The sequence below is a fragment of the Aedes aegypti genome, chromosome 3 (genome assembly GCF_002204515.2).
Source record: "Aedes aegypti strain LVP_AGWG chromosome 3, AaegL5.0 Primary Assembly, whole genome shotgun sequence".
NCBI lineage: Eukaryota > Metazoa > Arthropoda > Insecta > Diptera > Culicidae > Aedes > Aedes aegypti.
The window spans coordinates 194,063,246-194,088,297 of NC_035109.1; the positions used below are offsets into that span (position 1 = coordinate 194,063,246).

At 37.6% G+C, this 25,052-nt stretch overlaps 2 protein-coding genes across 2 annotated transcripts; one reads left to right on the forward strand and one right to left on the reverse strand.

Annotated features, from left to right (window-relative positions):
* Positions 1 to 5,570: 5,570 nt before the first annotated feature.
* Positions 5,571 to 12,579, forward strand: LOC5574436 (anaphase-promoting complex subunit 7). The gene is made up of 4 exons (XM_001661400.2): positions 5,571 to 5,814; positions 5,872 to 7,026; positions 11,836 to 12,110; positions 12,177 to 12,579. The coding sequence occupies exons 1-4, from the start codon at positions 5,746 to 5,748 to the stop codon at positions 12,409 to 12,411; spliced, it is 1,734 nt and encodes a 577-aa protein (XP_001661450.1). The 5' UTR covers positions 5,571 to 5,745; the 3' UTR covers positions 12,412 to 12,579.
* Positions 12,580 to 12,619: 40 nt separating this feature from the next.
* LOC5574437 (required for meiotic nuclear division protein 1 homolog) lies at positions 12,620 to 14,404 on the reverse strand. The gene is made up of 2 exons (XM_001661401.2): positions 13,721 to 14,404; positions 12,620 to 13,229 (listed from the first exon to the last, which is right to left on the reverse strand). Exons 1-2 carry the CDS (start codon positions 14,279 to 14,281, stop codon positions 12,648 to 12,650), a joined length of 1,143 nt encoding a protein of 380 aa, XP_001661451.2. The 5' UTR covers positions 14,282 to 14,404; the 3' UTR covers positions 12,620 to 12,647.
* Between the last annotated feature and the right edge of the window lie 10,648 nt (positions 14,405 to 25,052).

The window sequence follows — 25,052 nt, forward strand, 5'->3', positions numbered from 1 at the left end:
GGGTTACGTTCTGTTATTTCCTCTACGAGAAAGAATGGTGATCAAATTATTTCTATTGATGTTTCATTTGGTGAGGAAAGGAAATCAATCGCCGAAGAGAATTCTCGATTACTTTTTCAAATCGACGTAAGTAACTTTCATATGGTTTTGAGAAAATTAATTCAGAAGAATCACAACCTGTCTTTTAAAACTGTTTTAAAATTAATCAACTTTTTAAATTTTTTTCGCCGTGTACATCGCTTAAATTTTGCATACATTAAGCTCGCCTTCAAAAACTAGGGAGTTCCTGTTATTTCCCACAAAAAAAAATATTACAAAATGATAAGCCGATTTATTTAGTTACTTTCGACGTTTATCTACCAGTGTAAAATCGGCTCAAGTAGTGTTTTGTTTTGATTCGTGGTTAAGTCACTTTGTCTCTCCATACAGCGGGGCGGCGAAAGTAGTGGTTAGGTTGCGAAAGTTGAGAATCTTACTTTCGTCGTTTTGTAAATCCGGAAATTAAACGTTTTAAAAGTGAAAAATCGAGTTGGTTCAGAGCGCAACGTGTAGAATTTCGTCTGCGAAACACGTAGAATCGATAAAGTAAGTTTGTATACTTTTTTGACTTGAATCTGTTAGAATAAGTTTTCGAGAATTCTTTCTATTCGTAATAACTGGGCGAATAGTAATGTTAACACACACAGTGGCTTCGTTTATAAGGAACTTTTATCCTACCTTATTACATCAGCAGCTTTAGCACAGGACACCAACGCGCCAGGCATCCAGCACACCATCATCCTAGTTGTGGGTTCGAATCCTGATTCCAACAAAATAAAATCATTCAGATGGTAAAGAAAACCATTGGAAGGAAGCCAATGGTTCGATTCTGAGCTTCACATTTGGCGATCCTGCCAGAATTTTAAATAATATTTCGTGTTCCTGGAGTGCCTGGATTCGTTAACAAGCGGGAGTGTCCACTAGAAAATGTGTGTTGTGTCGAGTGCTTCTTAAACCGCGTGTGAAAATATGTGTTTAGAGTGATTGTGGAGTGAAGTTTGAATCTGATAAAAAAGGCATATATCTGTAAGTAAACAGCAATGTGGTATTTTTCTATGAACAAGAGAAAACTGATTAAAGAGGAAATATGACATGAATATGTATTAGCCGCTTCACTACTCGTTGAAGCAGCAATGTTTATCTCTGTGCTTGTTGTTGTTCTTATTGAACACCAGCATCACCTCAACTATTTGAGTTGCGCGATGCAGGCTTTGAAGTGAATATTTTGTTTTGCTTTTGAATTCAAACAGATTACTTCGATGAAAATATTTGAATGTAAAATAAATGGAGAAAGTGTTTCATCTGTTTTATCCGATTCAAAGAATATGTTATATCGAGCTGATTCATCTAAGTTATGAAGTGCGCATTGTGCTTTTATCAAGGACCTATTTTCTGCATAAGTTGAACGGAAGAAGAATAACGTTAGGAACTGAACTATTTTTTTGCAGAAGTCAGTTGAACATATCCGTGCAAAATGTATAATAATATGTATAATTTGTATAATAATGCAAAAGAGAAGTGAAGTTCTATTAGTGGTTTTCTTGAATGTTAATCAATTTGTATAACTTATCATTTAGTTATATCAATCGTACAAAAAAAAAACGCCCGTAACATTTATCAACTCTGCAAATTTCTATATAAACAATAATAAAATTTCGCTTTGTTTGTGTGTGATCATTTTATCGTTTCTTCTGTGATAATACGCACATTTCTATATTTTATCTCTCCTGCTTTCAAATGAAAATAAAATAGTTTTAATCAAGTAAGATAGAGTGAAAAATGGATGTTAGTGTGTGCAAATTTTCCTAGCCATGGGCGATTTTTCGTTCCAATTAATCGATTCAGTATTATCGATATTTTGGTCAAATTTGCCCAATGCACTGATTGTTTACTTTCCTATTTGCTTCAGTACATTGTGTATCCAGTAATGTTTACAAGTTAAGTGTGAAGCATACTGAATCGGTAATTTTTTGTGAATTTTGTGTCGATAATCGGTGAGATCCAAACTATTCAAATCTGCTCAATTCATTATTAGTTCTAAATAAATGCCATGTTAAAAAACATGTATGAATGCAAAAAAAAATTACCTTAACGCGACTGGTAGTTGCAATGGAAAAAATGTCCTTAACACAACTGCCCAAGTAACCATGGAGCATTATATCATTGCATATATAATGCAGCTGCATTGCCGTAAGCCTACCATTAAAGTAGTTTAAAAGTGGAAAAGGGCACTTATACAGTTGAACTAATGCAAAAACGACGATAAAGCAATGAAGCAATTTATAAAGTAACATTAGTGCAGCAGTACAATTGATAAAGTGATATTAGTGCATTGATACAATTGTAATGTAGCGATAATGCTTTATTGCTTGACAGCTCTTGAAATTTGTTGAACAAAAGCAATGTTGCATCAATGTTGTTGATATGCAGTAGAATACATGCAATGTTATAATGCTTGTGGTTACTTGGGTGGTGTTTGCAATGCAAAAAAAAAATGTCCCTAACGTGACAGGTGGTTGCAATAAAAACAAATATTCTTGCCGCTATTGGAGTTTGCAATAAAAAAAAATGTCCCTAAAAGCGACTGGTGGTTGCAATATAAAAGTAATGTCTAACGCGACAAATGGTTGCAAAATATGTCCTTAACGCGACTGTTGGTCGCAAACTTGTTTCTATCAATCAATGTTATTGATATTGCTAGCGCGACTGGTGGTCGCATATTTGTTCTAAGCAATGGTGGTGTACACTTGCCTCCGCGACTGGTGGTCGCATGGTTGTTTCTATGAAGTGCTATTGATGTTGTTAACTCGACTGGTGGTCGCATACTTGTTCCATTGTGGTGTACACTTGCTACCGCGACTGGTGGTCGCGTATTTGTTCTTAATAACTGCTAGTGATGTTGTTAACTCGACTGGTGGTCGTATACTTGTTATTAGCAAGTATTATTGATGTTGTAAGCTCGACTGGTGGTCGTATATTTGTTCTAAGCAATTGTGGTGTACACTTGCTACCGCGACTGGTGGTCGCATGCTTGTTCTTAGTAACTGCTATTAATGTTTTTAACTCGACTGGTGGTCGTATACTTGTTCTTAGTAACTGCTATTGATGTTGTTAACTCGACTGGTGGTCGCATACTTGTTCCTAGCAATAGTGGTGTGTACTTGCTACCGCGACTGGTGGTCGTATACTTGTTCCTAGCAATTATTATAATTGATGTTGTTAGCTCGACTAGTGGTCGTATATTTGTTCTAAGCAATGGTGGTGTACACTTGCTACCGCGACTGGTGGTCGCATACCTGTTCTTAGTAACTGCTATTAATGTTGTTAACTCGACTGGTGGTCGTATACTTTTTCCTATCAAGTATTATTGATGTTTTAAGCTTGACTAGTGGTCGTATATTTGTTCTAAGCAATGGTGGTGTACACTTGCTACCGCGACTGGTAGTCGCATACTTGTTCTTAGTAACTGCTATTAATGTTGTTAACTCGACTGGTGGTCGTATACTTCTTCCTATCAAGTATTATTGATGTTTTAAGCTCGACTAGTGGTCGTATATTTATTCTAAGCAATGGTGGTGTACACTTGCTACCTCGACTGGTGGTCGCATACTTGTTCTTAGTAACTGCTATTAATGTTGTTAACTCGACTGGTGGTCGTATACTTGTTCTTAGCAAGTATTATTGATGTTGTAAGCTCGATTGGTGGTCGTATATTTGTTCTAAGCAATGGTGGTGTACACTTGCTACCGCGACTGGTGGTCGCATACTTGTTCTTAGTAACTGCTATTAATGTTGTTAACTCGACTGGTGGTCGTATACTTCTTCCTATCAAGTATTATTGATGTTTTAAGCTCGACTAGTGGTCGTATATTTGCTCTAAGCAATGGTGGTGTATACTTGCTATCGCGACTAATGGTCACAAATTGGTTCCTAATAAAAGTGATGCTCACATGCATGCGCGACTGGCGGTCGAAAATGTATCTATAGAATAATACATGTAAGCCCAATGATGTCTAGTAACTTAGTAGATCAAGGTATGTTATATCAAAACAAGTAACAACAGCCAAACAAGTCTTCGAGTGAGTATTTCTGTGAAAGTAAGGTGGTTTGAATGTACAACAAGATGAGAGTCAAACGCTGATGCTACTCTGTTCAACATGTATATGTCAGTTTATTAATAGCAATATTTTGTCAAAAATTAGTTCGTCTTAGAGATGTCATTGCATAGAATTAGCTTGCCGTTTCTAATGAATGGAACGACATTCAACCGATCAATAAGTTCAACACCGTATCCTACAGGGAAAAAATGTTTCCAAGTCGCATGTACAAGTGAACAGTTGAGATATGAGACAGCATACATCGGGGCAGTTCTTAGCGATGTAAAAGATGTATCCTGAATTCCTAAAAGCTTTCGTGATGACGAAAACGATGTGAAAACTCATCACTTAAAACTTTTTTTTCCTGAGAAGAGGGAGGATGTGTGGTACTGAATGAACATTGTCATAGATCTTGTCTTCCAATCCTGTTATGATGGCTGACAATCAAAAGCCTGTTGAAAGATATCCGAGAATGTAGCAAACGATCTAGTAGGCATGGCAAAACTTTGACGCCTCACTCCTATAGTAACGTCAGAATGGAATGAAAGGTTTTTCGTGGGGCTCCCGCTTGATGTTGATTCTGAGCTTCACAGGTACGAACATTTTTATTCCATGTGTTTTTTTATCGATTAAACAATTATGATCGCTGTCCAGTTTAGGACTGAAGCCCTAGAAGTGATTCACTTCCTCGGCGAGACATTTTGACATTTCTTTATTTACTTTCTGGCTGGCGCACAACTCGGCGCATGGGCCACCGGCGCGCAACTTGTTGGACAGTCTGCGGATTAAAGTAAAGATTCGCAATATCACAACTCCTAAATTAGTTTTCGATGAGTTAACATTTGCTCGGATAGTGTCTACACTTAGCAATAAAAATAGTCACAGAATTACAGAAATCCTGCTGTGAATTTCTACACTAACTGTCATTTCGACTGACTGGGAGCTTTTAGTTATTCTGTGACTACCCGTGTTTCTGAGTGTGTAGGGCTTGTTCACAAATTTCATAACGCTGAAGGGGGTGGGTGGGTGTCCTCGAAATGTTACAGGTCATACAAAATTCGTGAAATATTCATACAAAAAGCGTTATGAGGGGGTGGGTGGGTGTCAAAAATTATCGTTTTTAGCGTTATGAAATTTGTGAATGAACCCATACACGAAAAATCACTGATTAAATCAGAAAATATTTGTATTACAATATTTGGATATGTATAGTTGTGCAAAATGATGTCTACCAAATATTTTTTCGAAAATACATTATTTCTTAGAAATATGAAGTAAGTTTTTTCTTAGATGTTAGATGCAATTTAAATATAACCACAATCATTCGATTGGTTGATTCGAACATTTTTTATCGGGTTGTCTTATTTTTAACTCACGCCCAAGTTTTACAGGTTTTGTCGTTGAATATATTTAGCGTGTGAACGAGAAACTTCAAAATTTGACAAATTGGGCGTTTGTTGTTTCCCGACTGTGTTTTGGTTTTGGAAGTGGAAGCCAATTTTGCCTCCGTATTTGCATCAATTTCCTCATAATAAAAGTAATATTGCCTAAATATACTTTCTATTGGAATAATTTGAAAGGTCAAAGTGAAATAGAGTGCTTTTGAAACATGGGAACTTTATTCGAACATTTGAAAAGTCTTTTCGAATACGAACTGTACTCTAATGCTAGAACACTGGTAAGTTCTTGGAAACTTTTTCAGTTTCAATTTTAACATTTAATTTTACGATTTTAGTCCAACTTGATACTGGCTGTATTTGAAAATAATAGATCGATTTTGACGCCGCAGCAGCATTTTTCTACACTGGTGTATTATGCAGAATCTCTATTCCACGAGCACCAGTACCGAGAAGCGGAAGGAATCTTTCGGCAAGCATTGCAAGCCAAAAGAATTCTACCGAAAACTAAATCCCCCAGCAGCAAGTCGAACGATAGCCCGCCAGATATCTTCTCTGAAGTGGAGATCAAGTACAAAACGGCTAGATGTTTGATAGAGATAAAGCGTTTCCGCGATGCTATTGTGGTTCTGCAATCGCTTTCTATAAAGCAGCGAACTCCGAAAGTGAATATGCTATTGAGCCGTTTGTGTCACAATCATGGTCACGAAAGAAGTGCCATCGGTACTTATAAAGAGGTGTTGAAAGATTGTCCCTTGGCCTTTGAAGCCATCGAAGGATTGTTATCGCTAGGAACAAACGGAATCGAAGTGAATACATTGGTTCTTAATGCAACTTTGGCTCCGCAGTGCAATGATTGGCTTAGTAATTGGATAAAAGCCCACGCCCACATGCAGGGAAGGAAGTACTCGGAGGCTATTCAGACCTTCCGTTCCATAGAAATGAACACATCTTTGTCCAACTATCACCAGCTGTTGGTTTTGGTGGGTGAATGCTATTACCATAATGGCGAATATGAGAATGCTTACACGTATTTGAAGCGAGCCCACAATCTCTATCCCTACATGAAGAACGGAATTCAAATTCTGGCAATCCTCATGGCCAAGAAGAAGAAACTGAACGAGCTGGAAAAGATGATTGCACCAACCTCTACGTTCCCAATGGAATACTCGTCTGAAATGTGGTTCGTGATGGCTCAGTATCTCTACTCCACGGCTAAGTACGACAAGGCGGTTTATTTCGTGCAGAAAGCTTGCTTCCTGAACCCTAAGAATGCCGAGGCACTCATTCTAAAAGCGGAAATCCTTCTGCAACTGAAGAAGTACCAGGAAGCGATTGCCCATCTTCGGTTCGCCCAGCAGTTTGCTCCGTATCGGTACGAGGTGCACAAGGTCCTTGTCGATACCTATCTGAACATGAATCGTTTGCGCGAGGCGCAGGCCCAAGCTTTGAAGGCGTTGAAAACAATAGGCGAAACCCCTCGGCTGCTAGTGGTATGTAATGGTTTTTTGTGTTCGCCTAAATTGATACATAGGGTAGAAGTACCAATTATGGCAAAAGTGAGAACAAAAAGAGATTTTTCCTAATTGTTCAATTGGAACAGAACTGCTAAAATTCACAGGAATGATAAAACTATTTGTGTTTGATGATAACTAGACCTTGATAGGACATTTTAGCAATACACTTCGAAAATTTGAAAATCTTTCACCACATAAAGGTATGTCACCTTCTTAGCAATTTGCTAAAGGGCACTCGTTACGAAATTTACGTTTTCATCCAGTAAAACGACTACAATCGATGGATATATGATGTCTAGTGATAGCAAAAAAACAAATTTAGCTGGTGAGCAATCAAGTTTACCGTTTTAAGTTGGTAATCATGTTATATACTCTACCCGTCATAAATACGGACTCATTAAAATAAGTATTGCAACACCCAGTTGAATATTGAATCAACCCCCAAAAAGTTCAGCACCACCTCAAAATAGGTAGATTTACATTGCTATATCTCGAGGGCCTTATGATTTGTAAAGAACCGGTCTTCAGCAAAGTTGTTCAAAGGATCAAGAACGTCCGAAAAGCAAACCGTTTGTTTCGAAATTTTGCCGATAGGTGGTACTAGTGAGCATGTAAAATTCAGCGTGCTAAACTAGTTCTCTCTTGTGATCCACAAGAAAAAGAAAGATCGAGTTTTCGGCAAAGTTGTCAAGGATATTCGGAAGACAGACAGTGTGTTGCGCAATTTAGCGTCAAAATTGTATTAGTAAGCTTATAAAAGAAGTATCTATCTCAATATCCAGATGAGATAGAAAGATCGAGTCTTCGGCAAAGTTGTTCAGAGTGTCAAAGACATTCAGAAAGCAGACTTTTAAATTCGAAAAATTTCCGGTTGGTGCCACAACAATAACATTTAGAATTTCAGGCGCGTTTTTTTTTTGATGCAGATAAGATAGAAAATTGAAGTCTTCAATATCCAATGACTCAAACCCGAATCATTAGCAAATGAAGTAAATCAGGACTGAATCACTGGAATATGAAGACCTAAAACTCTTGAATATGATGTCATACCTGAATCACTTAAATATGTTGAATATGAGATGAATCTGATATGATTTGTTAAAAGTTAAGTGCACCAATCCAGAATATCTTGAAAGTGAAGTGAATCAGTTTTAAATTAATTGAACATGAAGTGAATCAGTCCTAAACTGCTTGGAAGACATGCATCACTGGAAATGCAGTTAAAAAATGAAATATAATTCAGAACTGTTACACGTGAATATGAAGTAATTCAGACCTATAAAGCGAATCAGACCTTATGCACTTGAATACGCAATGAATCCGACACAAATCACTTGGATATGTATTGAATCTAACATGAATCACTTGACTATGAAGTGAATCAATCTCGAATCGCTTGAATATGAAGTGAATCTGTCCTGAATCATTTGAATATAAAGTGAATCAGATTTGAGTCACTTGTATGTGAAGTTAATCTGACTTGATCCACTTAAATATGACAGACCTGAACCATTTGAATATATTCCGTCAGTCTCGATTATGAAGAGATTTCAATCTAAATAATTTGAAAATTAAAGGCATCAGACCTTAGTCACTTGAACAAATATTAAAACATAACTTGATTAAGGTACCGCGGGGCAAGTGGGTAAATGGGGTAAATGAAAATAATTGTTATATTTTACTAGCCGTGCGGTTAGTGTCACCAAGCATTTAGCCGCGTCGTGCTAAGGAGTGTGGGTTCGATTCCCGCTGTTTTCTGACTGTGCCACTGGGCGTTGCATGCTAGTCCGTTGTCTAGTGTGGTGCTTCCTTCAAAGGGCAAAATGCCCACTGGAAGCATTAACGTGTCAGTGACTTAAAAAAAAAAAAACTCATGCGTAAACCTTTGAGACCATTGAGAACATTACGATAGATATGAGATTTATGATTTTTTGAGCCATTATTGCATAATAGAGTGAAAAATTGTTAACATGTCTATTATCACTCCGTAACAAGTTGGCGGCGTACAATCTTATTTTAAGGTGATTATAGAACGAAGCCAAACTTTGAATTTTCAAGTGCACAAGACTGGAGATTCTGACAACAGTTCGCATTGAAAACCAATCAATTTGCTTGATTCCTGTTGGTGATCTATGGTATAAATTTTCAACACGGAGCGTTGTTTGGTTCTCAAGTCTTGTGCTCTTGAAAATTTGAAGTGTGGCTTCGTTCTATAATCACCTTAATATTTTCAGCGGAAAAAAGTTGCGGAATCTAATTCTAATCACGTGGGGCAAGTGAAAAATTTCTCATTAGAGATTGAATTTGTGTTTTGTCCTTAGGTAGCTATTGTATATTTATTTCGCAATTATCATAAAACAACAGAACGTGCTGATAATTTAAGAAACACTATACTCAAAGCGTTAAAAGCTATTATCATGGCCTTCTCTAAAAAGAGGTTGCTAAAAATGATGATATTAATATGTTTACTTCGGACCGCCGATTAAAAGGAAGACGTTGATTGAAAAGTTCCAATATAAGAGAACACACGGAAATCTCGTGGAATGTCTATGTAAAGCTAGTTCAAAACATAAAAAATGGGGTTTAGGTCTATCCACATAAAATGTTTCTAAACACTTTATTGAAGGATTCCGTTTGATTTCTCCCGATGTGTTATCCGACGTCATATATCAAATTTTCATTAACGAGCGGTGTAAATTCTACAGAGCAGAAATGCAATTGCTGTCCCATGATGTAAGAACTAATATTGGAAATGTTGCAGTTATAATGTTGTCGAACCATTTCAACAAACATAACTGAACATAAGAAAATTCAAGTAACAAGAATAAAATTTTCTTTGTTTACCGCTTGCTTATGTTATTGTTCATGGGGACGCCTGGACAAATGTTAAAGGTAATAGAAATCGTGAATATAACTGTTAGTTTTTGAATTTATTGTTCAAAACGACAAACTTTTCACAAAAGAAAGGAGACGTTTTTCAAAAACTTTTTCTGTACTTTTTTCTTCAATTTTACATAAAAATCAATTTCAGCATACTGCTTACATTTGGTGGGAGTCAAACTAAAAAATATACACAACCTCATTTGTTTTAATTTAAAGTCTCTAGAATTTGAAGAATCTCAACTATGCAAAATCCATTACCCACTTGCCCCACGGTACCTTACTTGAACATGTAGTAAATCAAACCTAAATCACATGAAAATGAAGTTAATCCTGAATTCCATGAATATGAAGCAAACCAGACCCAAGTAACTAAAAAATAAATTAATTCAAACTTTAAACACATGAATATGAAATAAATCAGACATGAATCACTTGTAAATGACTGAATCAGACCTAAATCACTTAAAGATGAAGTGAATCAGTAATGATGTCTTTAAATATGTAAATCAGCCCTTACTCTCAAGAAAAAGGAAGTCAATCGTACCTGAAACAGTTGAATATAAAGTGAATGGGAAATGGAAATGAAGTGAATCAGCCATACCTGAGCAACTGGAAAATGCGATGAAACAATACTAAATGACCTAAATTCTAGGTGAATCGAACCTGAACTACTTGAATATCAATTTTTTCATACTAGAAACAGGTGAATATAAAGTAATTCAGATATGCATCACTTGAATATCAAGTTAATCAGACTTGAATCACTTGAATATGCAGTGAATCTATCACGAATCACTGGAATATGAAGTGAATCAATTATAGTTCACTTGAATATGAAGTGAATCAGTCCTGAATCATTAGAATATGAAGAGAATTAGAATTGAATCCCTTGAAATCATTGAATCAAACCTGAAACAGTTGGATATGAAGTGAATCAGATATGAATCACTTGGATATGATTCACTTGAAAATCAATCATTTAAATATGAAGTGAATCAATCCAGATTCACTTGAAAATGAAATGAAGCTAAACCTCGAATTTTTAAGAACACAAATCTAGAGAACCTGATAGCCGTTCGGCTGAAAATTTTAGCGATTGGTCACCACCAGCGAATGACCAGTGAGTTGAATTTTCAACACAAAATGTTGTCTGGTTCTCTTGATTTGTGCTTTTTGATTTTCAAAGCAAACTGTTGTCAGATTCTCCAGTCTTGTGCACTTGAAAATTCGAAATGAAAACGAACGCAGCAGCAGGCAAAAAGGAATGTGTGTGAGTCGAGACGAGTCGCTCTCACCTCGAGTGACGTGAGACGACTAATGTTAATCAAATGGGAGCGAGTCGACAATGGTCACCTCATTCGACTCGTCTCACCTCACACGCCGCGCAGAATAAGCACACTCTTGCGCAGAATAAGCACACTCACGCTAATAAAACAAATAAAGTAAAGCCATGCTGAAGGTGTCTGGGTTCGATTTCCGGTCGGTCCAGGATCCTTTCGTAATGGAAGTTTGCTAGACTTTCCTGAGCATATAGAGTATCATCGTACCTGCCACACGACATACGAATACGAAAATGGCAACATAGGCAAAAAAAGCTCTCAGCTCTACTAAGTCATTATCACATTTTTTTTTAGTCTTATACATGATTTCTATGCAACATATTAAAAACTGAAGAATTAAGTCCAAGCTAAACAAAACCAACAGGAACGTTTTTTCAAATACACTTCATTTTGCCGCTGATTGCATATACTTTAAGCAACATTATAAACAACAGTATAAAACGCCTTCATAGTTATTTTTAATAAAGGTTTTAGAGGAAAAATTTGTCTTAAATGAAATTAATAAAAAAATATATAGAATTTTGTTTTTTTCTGAATGTATAATGTTAAACATTTTTTTCAGCTTTTGGGTCGAACATATCTGAAGGACGACAGCACGAAGGCAAAAGCTAAGACATTATTCATGAAAGCGCTCGAAATGAATGAAAACTATCTGCCTGCGGTATACATGCTGGCCGATCTCTACCGTCAGGATAACGACGCCTCGAGTTGCATCAAACTGCTGAAAAAGCACGCCTCGATGACGCAAAACTGCAAGCTACACGCGATGCTAGGAGATCTCTTGAGCAACGATAAGGACCATTCCGGAGCGTTGGAGCACTATACGATGGCCTTGAAGTAAGTGATGAATTTCGTGATGGTTTTATTGGATCATGTTTTACATTTTGTTTCTATCTTTACTAGCCTTGACCCCACAAACCGTTGCGCTATGGCAGGCCTGTTGGCAATGGGACAAAGTGCCGGTGGTACAAGCGGCGTAGGAGGCTCGTCATATCTGGAATCATCGATGGCAGAGGAAGGCAGTGACGTGCAGGACAACCCCTTGGAAATGATCGAAATTCCGCAGAGCGGTCAAAATGATCTGGAATCGGAGAGCGACATCATGTGGTCTGATGTGGAGATCGAGATTAACCAATAGAACATATTCGTTGGATATGTTTCCCCGAGTTTTATGATAATATAATGTATATGATTAAGCACAGTACCATTCTCAAAGAACTTTGGTAGGAAATAATGTATAATCACTTCCATTCTGAAATTCAAATTTTGCATATGTTATAATATAAATTTACACGATTGGATCAAATTTGGATGTTCTTTCATTCAATGCGGATGACAGTGTGAACTAATATTGATTGTATTTATTCAACAAAATTACGTGAACTTATCCACGTAATGCAGAATCTCAAATCCTACCTCAACCATAATCAGAATAATGATCATCCATTCCAGTCGGACGTGATGTTTGTCGTTTAGGTTTGAACTTATCAGGTCTGCCAGTTCTACGCAATGGTTCAACTTTTCGTTCATGACCCGCGTCCGACGGTTTATGCTGAAGTACGAACATGTCTGCTGATAAAGAGTTTCCAGCTGTTCACGATCCCAGTAGAAATCCGGTACATCCAAGAGATCCGAGCTCAGATTGATCAGATGGCGCAAAGCGAAAAGTTCTCCGGTTTTTCGAAGCATCTCCGGACGGGAAATCGTTATTTTATTTCCTTTCTTCAAATCCTCCGTCACGTAGGCCATCGATTCAATGTACCGCTCCAGGGAGGCTTCCCAAATTCCGAGTTTCACCGAAAGGGACATCGCATTTGAGAAAGTGTATTTTTCCAAATCAGTATCATCGTTGGTAGAAACGTAGAAGCTGTTGTTTTTCAACCGGGCAGGTCCATCAATCGCGTTGTATAACATGGCTTCACTCTCCTCAAGTACAGTAGATTCGTCGTAAGAACCCTGCAATATTATTCATATAATTTCATACAAAGGGGTGTCGACTGAGTGGCTTAAAATAGGAACTTATGAGACTTCAAGCTTGAAAACGGATATTGAACTGGAATTTAAAAGAGGCCAAACAGGCAAATCCGGCCAGAACTATTCAATTCCATCGCACAACATCAAACCTAGGGAGTTTTACTGGGATCGTGAACAGGTTTTTTGAAAGCTACTAAGTACATATTTGGTTATAATATGCGTCATATTGAAATGCTTCTTACTGCAAAGTTTCAGAAAATTTGCCTGAGAAAAAAAAAACCATGCCAAAGTTAATCATGGAAGTGCCCAAGTAGCCCTGCAATTCGTAGAGAAAATCATGAAAAATATAGACTGTAATACTTGCAGTAATGTCACCATTTTGGTTTATCTTTGATTCCTATTTGGTCTGTTTAATGCAAGTGGTCGCTAAAGTTCCTAAGAACCCTAATCTGTAAAACACGCCATCAGCTTACCTCTTCGAATTGCTTCAAAAACCTCAGGATGTTGTTATTCTCCAAGTCTGTACAGTTCCACAAGACCACCGTGCCTTCGCGGAAAAAGTACACATCCCGTGATTCGTCTCCCACTTTGTACTTGGCCGTAACGTGCAGAACATCCGGATCAATGTCGTTATCTTCACTGGACAAAAACTGCTTCGGTTCGTACAGGTTTTGATCCTTCAAGGCGCCGAGAAGCCGTTCCAGGTCATACTCTTCAGCAGTGGCAAAGGCGGTCACAGTTAGATAGCCCTTGGCCAATTTGCTGATTTCCTCTTCCCGACGTCGTCGCGGACGCTTCTTCAGCTGGATGTTATCGTGCAGGTTGATAACGGATGACGAAATTTTCTGCAACCTCTTCCCAACATTGACGATCGTTTGCTGTTTCTGCAACAATGCTTTGGATGGGCCATTCTGGGAGGCACTTGCGTAACGTACGCCCAGAAATGTCCGGTTCACTGATAATATCGATATCCTGCCGGAGATAAGGACCGGCTGATTGAGCACCAATCGCACTGATCTCGTTATCCAACTCATTTTCGTTTCAGTACTGATTGAACGTGACAGCCGGTACCCGCCCGGACGGTGCACTGATGTAAATATTTATATTCAGCGTTTTGACATTTGGTAAGGGGAAGATAGTATATGGTGCACTTCGCAGTGAACATGCCTGTTTCAAATTAAAAATAGATGCAATAACTAAACATGACCTATGTACAAATGAGAGATTCTCTCCTCTCTTGTTCTCTTTCGATTATAACAGTGGAATACTGAAGATTTTGGGAAGTTTTTCACTATAGATCGAAAGTCAATTTCCTTGACTAGCGTTTCATACAAAAAACACAACACTTGTGTTGGGCTGAATACAGTTCAACTTGCTGCTGTATCACCGCCATACAGGAATAGTTTTTGGCTGTATGACGAATGTCTAGCTGAATTCGTTCGATGGAGGAAAGAACGGTGTGCAACGGAATCGGTATCAATCGCATCAGTACACGATTCAGAGCCGAAATGCGTACTCGAACGTGACGTAGAAGAGCTGAAGTCCAAAGTTGAAACCATCCTCACGATGCTTGCTGTACATGCGGATTCTGTGGTTCGACACTCGACTCCAACTTCGTCGATGGTATTTGATGACACAGCTAAAGGATCGGATCTAAGCCGTGAAACGTCATTTGCACCAGGTCGGCCATCGGAATCAACTGGTCGAGATGAGAATTTCAATTTGCTGCTTACTAATATCGATGCAACTGTTTCGGAAGAAGATGTTCAACGCATGGTTTGTCGATGTTTAGGAGTACGAGATAACGAGTGCAACAACGTTAAGAAACTGGTTCCGCGATGGGTCGACTGTACACTGAGGAAAGCAAACGTAAGACTGTCATAAGATTTGCTTATGGAATTACGACACAAGAAAAATCTTTGAAATTCATAAGACCATCGTATGGTTTTCGGCAGATGTTGTTTCCATAATACACCTCGAAGGAATTTCGTAAGATGATCTTATGAACCAGCATTGACTTGATAACAAAATCCATAGATAGTCTTATGAAATACGTTCTGATCCATTCTTGGTTCCATAAGACTGTCTTGTGTAATTTGAGCTTTAGATTATAAATTTCAATGAATGAATAATACTAATCCCCGTTGAAAAATAGGTTAACCAACTTAGTAAAATCAAATTTTCATCCATTTTGTCATGTCGCAATTCGATTAAAGCACTTACAGTAAAGCATTAGAATCGATTTGCGATACGGCAATATGGATGAAAATTAGAAATCTAGTTGGCTAACCTATTTTGAACGCGAAGAAGTATATTATAGCAGCGAAACATTATTGAGAAAAGTTGTGAAGAATGCTTGAATTGGTGCAGGTTTACGTTAGGGCGGATTAATGGATGAGGGGGGTTTGTGATTTCTTACGCGTCATGCAAATCGCTTTGAATTTTCAATCAAAAATCTTATTCTTTGAATCCAATTCCTAAATCTGATCGAAAGAAAGTGTTAGTTACAGCGGAATTGATGATAAATAGAAAATATTTACCCTTTGATGCATTTGAAACGGAGTCAGCCAGCGACAAATCAGCAAACACGTCCATTTCGGAAGCCATATTTAATTTATGATTGTGAAATGGCTGTACCGAGAAAATTTGCCTCACGTGGTTCTTCACAATGATGAGCAATGGGGTTCATAAGCGTTCTTATGACATTGACAATTGATTATTATGAAAAAAATACACTTGTCTTATGAATCTCAATCTCGTCGAATGAAATACGCAAGTGTCTTATGAACCAACAAAAAAATAATAAAAAACGCGTTCATTAGTGTGATCTTATGAAAATCATGCGAGATTTTTGCCTCAGTGTAGTACGTTGGATTTCGCCTCGTTCAAGATATTTCTAGACCGGAAATGGAAGCCTACCGCGATGATGTGATCTACTTGGCCTAAAAATATTAAATTTCGTGAATTCAAGAGAAGACTTTGTACATGGAAACCTGGCACTGTGTAATTTTGCTACAAAACTGAACTTAATGTGATTTTTTATGATTATGATGATATGTTTAGCTTCTTGTTTTGTTTTGTTATCTGTTTCGATGTATATTGAAAAGTTAAATTTGATGTTGTCTGTTATTAGAATAGTACATTCAATTAGACTTATAAGAATTCCGTTGAATTAAATACCAATAAAGAAATAAATAAAGAGGTTAATGTGACTCAGTTATTAATGAAAGAGAAAGTAAACAAAGAGAGCCTCTCAATGTTAGATAGGTCCTTTAGTAATGTTCCGCGTTTTTATTTTTATATTTATTTTGCAGCATTTGGTGGGTTGTCAAAAATCGATTGGAAACAGTTGAAATACACTTATTTCCTGTTGAGGTTACATAATTTTGATTCCCAGTTTATATATTAAATTTAATTTGTAGTACTTTTGCTGTTGTTAAAACCTACAAGTTTACAGTTGAAAATGTAGAAAAAAAGTAAAAATCTTGCTCGGATTGATAAAGCTAATAGCAATGAGTAAAGGTTCAAAATCTTTAACAACATATTAAACAGATTGTTTTTACTCAACTAGGGTTGTCATGTCTATTACGGCTTAACCAGCCGACGGTGTTTTGAAAATACCTGAAGGTCGTAGACACAAATTGAGATGTAAGATTGTGAAAAATAATAGAATCGTTCTGGTGGGCTTAGATCCCACGACTCCCAATACGCTAGACTGGGCGCGTTAACCAACTACGCCACAGAACGGGTAACGATTCTGCAGCGCAATCGGCCAACCTGAAACCAAAGTCCATCACGACCCCATTTTCTCCTTCACAACCCTACACCAGTGAACCAAAATGTACCGTCAAAAACTGTAGTGAGCGTGACAATCACGCATAGACTACCATGACTTTCATGCAACAAAAACGTTCATGTGATACTGAAAATAAAAGTCATGCGCGACTGTGATTTTTTTTGGTCAGCAATAAATGTATCATGGTTGTAATGAATTACTGTAGTAGACGTTAATCTGTATTATCATAATGTGCCACTCACAATGTGCACCGATTGAAATATGTTTTCTTTTCATTCTTGTATCAACCAGCCGCACCAGCTTGAGGGCTGTCCATAACCCACGGGTTATTTTTCTATTTTTAGACTCCTCTTCCTTCGTCGGTCGGTTTTCCGTCTATACAAAAAATGTGTCGATCGTGATCTTTGGTCAAACAAACTACCCCCGCCCTTCTCCCCCCATTGATGAACACGTTGTTTATGGACAGCACCTTGTGCGAGAACGGCTCGAAGCAGAAACCTACGAATAAAGAGGGTAGAAGCAAACCTAAAAAAACCCTGGTGCTCCGTTTGTGCCCCTTTTTTGTTGCTTCCAATGAACACCCTCTCCTCCAATGAACCAATGCACGAGTTCAGTCGTTGACGTTTGAGCGATGCCATGTTATTTAATTTACCATGGTAGCTAGTGAATACGGCACCGCCCAAATGTCAAATTAGTGAACTCGTGCAAAGGTCCAAGGACCAATGCACAAGTTCACTAATTTGACGTTTGAGCGGTGCCGAATTCACTCGGTGCCATGGTCACGTAAAAAACACGGCACCGCTTAAACGTCAAATAGTGAACTCGTGCATCGGTCCATTGTGCAGCAGTGAAAACGCATATTGTACAAAACACTGCAAGGTAACGTCATAAAGGCGCATTTGACATTTCAGAGCTGTGATGAAGTGGCGATTTGGTTCAGAAGCAAAAGAATGAAAAGTTGTCGCTACGATCGCAGCTGCGTCGTGATTGTTTTTTACATTCATTTCGCATTCCCGTCATCCACGACAGCATAACGTTCATGGGAGGCTGAAAAGAATGGCACGCTACTCTTATCCATGTCAGGTAATACATTCATGGCTGCAGTAAGAATGTATCAGTAGCAACCTGAATGTCACAAATGAATGTTTTGAAACCTCTTGCATGTGAATGTAACAGCAATGCGACAATAGCATCAAAAATGTATTTTACGCTTCACTGCCCTACACCTCCTTCGGCTCTCTGAGATGCCCAATTCGACTCTCCTAAGCGTGCCTACGAACAACAGTGAGAGATTTTATTTTTAGCGTCCATTGGACCCCTCCCTCCCCCTCGTCACACATCATCACAAATCCGTGAATACCCCCCTCCCCCCTCAAATACGTCATTTGCGGACGACCCCTTATGTAATATGAGTTCTATCATAGAAACGGTATCAATATAAGTTAAATAAGAATTCTTAGGATTGATTCCTGGAAATATTCATTAATGTTGAACCAAAGACAGATTAACTAACTACCTATTTTAAACTAGTCCTCACGAATAATGTGTAGTTACTAGAAGTTCAAATCATAAATGAATCCCGATGGTTTGCATGAGGTATCGTCCAAATTAGCGGGAATGTACGGTAGTTGTATTTATAAAGTAAACGAGGTATTTCAGGAGAATCACAAAAAAAATAGCTTGTGATAATTTCTACATTTTTGGTTAAACTGTCAATGGCATAGCTCTTAACCCTAGCTCGATTTTTTTCCGTTAAGGTGAATATAAAACAAAGCTCAACTTTGAATTTTCAAGAGCACAAGTTTGGATAATCTGACAACAGTTCGCGTTGAAAATCAATCAAACTGCTTGCCTGCTGGTTGTGACCTATGGGACAGGGATTGAATCCTGAGAAAATTGAGAGAATCTCTCACGTATCGCTCTCCGTAACTATCATAACATGCTGCACATTATGAGAGACTGTTTATCGTATACTGCTACAACTTTGATCAGATTGGGGGGATAGTAGTACATGATAAAACCCCCCTAAACATGCTCCAAGCCTGGGGGACACTATTGCTATTGGAAGTTCGTGGATTGTTTATCGTGCAAGTGAAGAAAAACACCTATCCCCAACGGTAAACAAGCGAGAAAAATGGATTTTATCATCGCTCTCTCTTTGGGGCTCTCGCTCGCTGCTTCCATTTATCAGACTTGTTACACCTTGCGATACAATGACGATCGTGGACCGCAACAGATGGGATGTTTTTCTTTGCTTGCTTTGATCGTGCTTCATACTCAAATGAGAGCGAATCCTGCAATGCCTGCTATGGGATAAATTTTCAACGCGGAACGCTGTTTGGTTCTCAAGTCTTGTGCTTCTGAAATTTTGAGTTGTGGCTTCGTTTTATAATCACCTTAAACAATATTCAAATCGTGATAACTTTTTTGTTTCTCGATATGGGGTCATGCACAAATTACGTCACGCTCCAAGGGGGGGGGGGGAGGGGGTCGAGCCAAGCGTAACGAGCCTTACAAAATTTTCGGAGGAGTCATACAAAAAGTGTGACAAGGGGGGGGGGGGTGATCGAAAAAGTTGAAATTTAGCGTGACATAATTTGTGTACCATCCCTATGTTTGGACAATTTTTTCGCAAGCCCTCATAAAACTCTTCCGTTTTAAGAATACACAAATCAACATGTTAACATTCTACTTTCTAGGCCCATGATTTTTGGGGCACCGGTCATTCAGGAAAACTTATTTGGATAAGAATAACTTTTTAACCATGCATCCAAAAAGTGATTTTTTTTTAGGAAAGGTGTCTTAAAACCCTGTTTTGCAAAATTAAAGTCGACTTCGAAATGTAAGGACCCCTAAATACTAGTTGTTCAAGGGGCCCTAAAATAGTCAATAGTCAAAGGCATCTTCTGAATCGTATTTTGCTATCATGGATTACACGTTAGATCGGTGCCCAGACAACCAGAAATCGCATCAAAGTTCACGTTATAACTCGTTTATTCATTCAAATTACATCAAACCCGCAAAACACGGTGGATGAAATCGTCAGATTGATGAGTTTCCTCGCATAAAACGCTTTTCGTCTGAGTTCATTTGTACATTTTGTTTCGTCCCGTACACTCGTACAAAGTAAGTCGAATCAATTCGTAGCAGCTGTCAAATCAACATTTGTTATCATAAGATAATTCGCATAATATCACAGGTTAGTTCGGTAGGATATTTAACCACTCGCATTGTATGCTATTATTCATCACATAATATATGCACGCATATCGCCTCCACTTTTGTACGTAGAAGGCCTTTTCGCGACATCTTATGAGTGAAATTTTGCACATACAAAGCCTCCAGGTGATTTCGCTATACGTACATTTTGGTTGTCTGGGTGTTAGCTAAATTTTTACTGGAAGAATTTTCGCCATGATTTTGGGACCCCTAGGAACCCGGGGCCCAGTGCGGACCGCACCTCCCTAGCTACGCTACTGATCCAGACCATGTTGATTAGTTGGTTTGGTATAGTTTATGTTTTAGAGCATATGAATAAACAAAGTTGAAATTCCAGCCATTGTACAAGAACTTTCTTCAAAAATTGCTTTAAGGAATTGAACAGAGATTTCTCGAAATTCCTCTTGGAATTCGTAATTGTATTTTTCCAAGTAAGGTACCGCGGGGCAAGTGGGTAGACAGACACATAAACGTTAATACTTCCAGTGGGCATTTTACCCTTTGAAGGAAGCACTACACTATACAACGGACTAACATGCAACGCCGGGTAAATGGGGTAAGTGAAAATAATTGGTATATTTAACTGAATATGTGAATTAACGTTTGAAACTCATGCGTTAACCTTTGAGGCCATTGAGAACATTACGATAGGTAAGAGATTTCTGAGTTTTTTCATTATTGCATAATAGAGCGAAAGATTGTTGACCTGTCAACTATCACTCCGTACAAAGTTGGCGGCGTGCAATCTTATTTTAATATTTTCAGCGGAAATGAGTTGCGGAAAATAATTTTCTGTATTGCGCTTCTTGAGATATATTTTATGTCGAATTCGTTTTTGTTCAGTTCCAACCTAGGTTCGCACTAGTTCCAACCTAACTGCTGTCAAAACGTTTTTTTATTCGCTCAGGTTGGACCTAGTTTCGCACTAGTTCCAACCCCAAAACCGATAGGTTCGCACTGTGATAAATCACGGTTTCATGACTGGGTTCACCAATACAACTTCATACGAATTGTCAAGATTGTAACAACAAGAACTGTTCTTCAGTACAAACCAACAAAAAAACATTCAAAATGCAAAATTGTGTGCTTGCGGTTACGCTCGCTGCTTCCGAGGTCAAATTATTTGATTCAGAATCTAAATCAAATTTTAACTCGAAACTCCTGCCAGTGAGGTGCAGATTTGTTTTTATCAGTTATTTCGAAAAAAAAATATAATTAAGCGAAAGCGTGTGGGCAATTGTATGAACGACGTGGTGGAGAACTACATGGTATGGATAAAAAAATAGTATGTACCGTAATCCGGGGTCAAATTGATCACTGGAATGATCAGTTGGTAAATTCCGGCGAACAATTTCTTCGAAGAGCAGTAATTTTCTTCCATTACTCGCCAGCAAGAAATTTATTTTTTTTTTTTTTTGAAAGAAAATACGCGCCGGAATTCGTCTACAGATTAGTTGTTTAATGTTTCGTTAACATCACAGACATGTCATATTTTCTACTTTATAAACATCTAATGATGATTTTAAACTACAGTCGACTCTCCACAACTCGATATATGCTATAAATAGATGGATTTATCGGTAACTTCGAATTTCTTTACATCGTGCTCTACTTAGGTCGATATTCCCGTAACTCGATATCTCCACTAGTCGCTGTCACGTTAGAGGTAAATGTCTCCATAACTCGATATTTATTTTAAAATACTAGTTCTTGTTTGGAGGTTGATCATGTGATCATTAATGTATTGGAAATACAGAAATTTGTTCCTTTGATTTTGGGATTGTGTCCGTATAGTCTACAACTCAATAATTCTTTAAGTCGATGGTCTCTTGGATATCGAGTTATGGAGATTCCAAAGGATGACATAACAAAAAGTTGTGAAACGTGCCTTGCGATGTGATCAATATGCCCCCGGATTACGGTATATGCATTTGTATACAATTTGAGTACAGAATTATTTTATTCTAGTTTCGACGAAATTTCCGCCTGTAAAAAGCAACAGCTGAAATTATTGTCATGAGATTTGCGCAGTTTTGGAAACGGATACGAAATAGTAGTTTACGGAACAAGTTGCAGAATGATGATTTTTACAGCACGCGCCGTAAATTTATCCTACGAGGCTTGCCGAGTGCTGTAAAAATCGAGTTCTGCAACGAGTTACGTACAACATTTTTTGCAATTTCGTAGAAGATCACTTGACGGTATCAAAAATTGTATCGGAATGCATAAACCATAATTTTACAATTTCTGATTTTTTTTGTAATGATTCTTTACGTAACTTAAAACAGTTGCGTGATGAGAAAGCGTTGCGTAATGAATCTTTACAGCACTGGTTTCAGTTGCGTAATAACTATTCCCGCACTGCATAATAATATAATACTTAAAATATTTTTTGTATTTTTGTGTTAGCTTGGTAAAAACGGCAAACACAGGTTGAACAAGAATATTATAGCGAAGCAACGTTTGACAAGACAGCTCCGCGTGATGGCACACACACCAACACACGGTTTGACAGATTAACCTGAAAACGTTTTTTTATTCTGGAGTCAGGTTAACACTAACCCAGGTTTAAAAACGAAAACGACATTAGTTTCTCTCTTTTCTGTGACTGTCAATCAGTTATGCGCCAGGATGAATCTCTTATCATGGACAGCGCGCTTATTTTCCCTCCTAAGAGCAAATCTTCCCTTAACGGTAGCATTCAATCCACACAACACTGCGCGCAACTACCTGGCGCACAATTAATAATACCACAGAAAAATTAAGAAAAGTTTTCGCAACTTTTGTATCACAGTTAATTGATATTTAAACGAACCTTGCAGCATGCATAAACACTTCACAACGGTCAGCTGGTAGACTAGTTTTGACATTTGTCCTCGTTTTTGTTGACCACACACAATGGATCTGGGCAGCGCGTAACCCTGGCGCGTAACTGGCCGGCGCGCAACTTACTTGGCGAAAGTAAAATTTTACAAAATATTCCCAATATTAAGTTGTCCCCTCTGACAGTTTTAAACTGCAATAAAAAAAGTTCGACGTAGATTTAAAAATAACTAAATTGAAACACCCACAATTTTCTAATCACGTAGGGCAAGTGAAAAGTTTCTCATTAGAGATTGAATTTGTGTTTTCTCTTTAGGTAGCTAATAAATATACAAGGTTCGCAATTATCATAGAACAACAGAACGTGCTGTGCTGATGATTCAAGAAACACTATATTCAAAGCGTTAAAATCTTGGCCACATCATGGAACTTCTCTAAAAAAAGGTTGTCAAATATTACGATATTAATATGTTTACTTCGCACCGCCGATTAAAAGGAAGACGTTGATTGAAAAGTTCCAATATAAAAGAACGCACAGAAATCTCGTAAATCTATGTAAAGCTAGTTCAAAACATAAAAAAGGGGTTTAGGTGTATCCAGTGCCGTAGCGTGCGGTTGGCCAGGTTGGCACCCGCCAAGGGCGCCAGCCTAAAGGGGGCGCCAAAATGCGTGAATCACTCGGTAAAATTCTCAAAGGTGCATATTAGATAAGGGCTTATTATTAGTAACAATTCCAAAAAAAAAAAAAAAAAAATTGGACATAATAAAGAAACATACAAAACAGGTTTTGAAAGACTTTAACAAAATATACAATAAGTATTTCAAAAGATATTGTTCATTCCTATATATATTTTGAATGTTTGAAGTTCAAATAAATACACATAAATTAAGTTTGTTAATGATAAGAAACAAATATTTGTATCATTCAGATTTGTATGTATGCTAAAAGTTAGACTGTATGTTTCGATCACTCGTTTTTTTTAGTAAAATTACAAGAAATATTTTCACAGAATACTGAACATGAATCTAAGATTATCCTGAGTGGGATCCACGAAATTATGGGCAGATTTTCAACAGAAAATTGGGCAAGATTCTCACAGAATCAATTACAAGATTCTAAGCAGCAGGCTCTTGCTTTATCTTGATCGGTCTTTCATATAATTCTAGGCGTCATTCTGATATAATGTTGCGTATTTTTTTCATAACTCTAATCATTTTGTAAACTGCTCTATACCTAGACTAAAATTCTCACACCAGACATAATTCTAGAATTTGTAATATATTTTTAACTAGTGTTGCCAGCAAACTTCGTCTTGCCATCAAGTAGTCTGTTGAAAAACGCTATGGATCGTCTTATACAAAATGACAGTTCCGTGTACTTTCGTTTTTTCAACGTTCCCGGTGAATATCCTGGAATTTTTATACACACAAACTCGTTGGAACCCTTGACGAACAAAACGGAGAAAAAATCATTCAAATCCGTTGACCCGTTCGTAAACCATTTCGTGACATACAAACACCATTTCTTTTTTATTTATATAGATAACCGTAAACATGTTCTACACTAGCTGAAACTCGTTTGGTTAAAAAAATGCGGTGGAAAAGTTGAATGTAACTATTTAGACTTCTTAATTAACATTATTGTTAATATTTGATCACCTTTCAAGAAGTTTGCATGATTGACATTTTCCATGTTCACCTTCTCTTCCACCGTAAAGGTTCTTGGAAAAAACTTTAGATTTTTTGTTAATATTTCCATTTTTCGATACCTGACTGTGAAGAAAGCTTTCAATTTGAATGGTAATAGCAATTCCTTGACAGTAAATTGAAAACTCTTCGATATATTTCAAATATTTTCAATTGATTAACAAACAGCAGTTTTGCAATATAGCTTTTAAATAATGTATTGACTAAATCTACGCAAAATTTCAAATAAAAATATTTCCTTTTAAGTCCTAGAGAATTTT

Excerpts from the sequence above, each read along its gene's own strand:
- LOC5574437 (XM_001661401.2), bottom strand. The coding sequence starts at position 14,281 with ATGAGTTGGATAACGAGATCAGTGCGATTGGTGCTCAATCAGCCGGTC. Across the intron at positions 13,230-13,720 it reads TTTTGAAGCAATTCGAAGAG|GGTTCTTACGACGAATCTAC; the intron begins GTAAGCTGATGG and ends ATAATATTGCAG.
- LOC5574436 (XM_001661400.2), top strand. The coding sequence starts at position 5,746 with ATGGGAACTTTATTCGAACATTTGAAAAGTCTTTTCGAATACGAACTG. Across the intron at positions 7,027-11,835 it reads AAACCCCTCGGCTGCTAGTG|CTTTTGGGTCGAACATATCT; the intron begins GTATGTAATGGT and ends CATTTTTTTCAG. Across the intron at positions 12,111-12,176 it reads CACTATACGATGGCCTTGAA|CCTTGACCCCACAAACCGTT; the intron begins GTAAGTGATGAA and ends TATCTTTACTAG.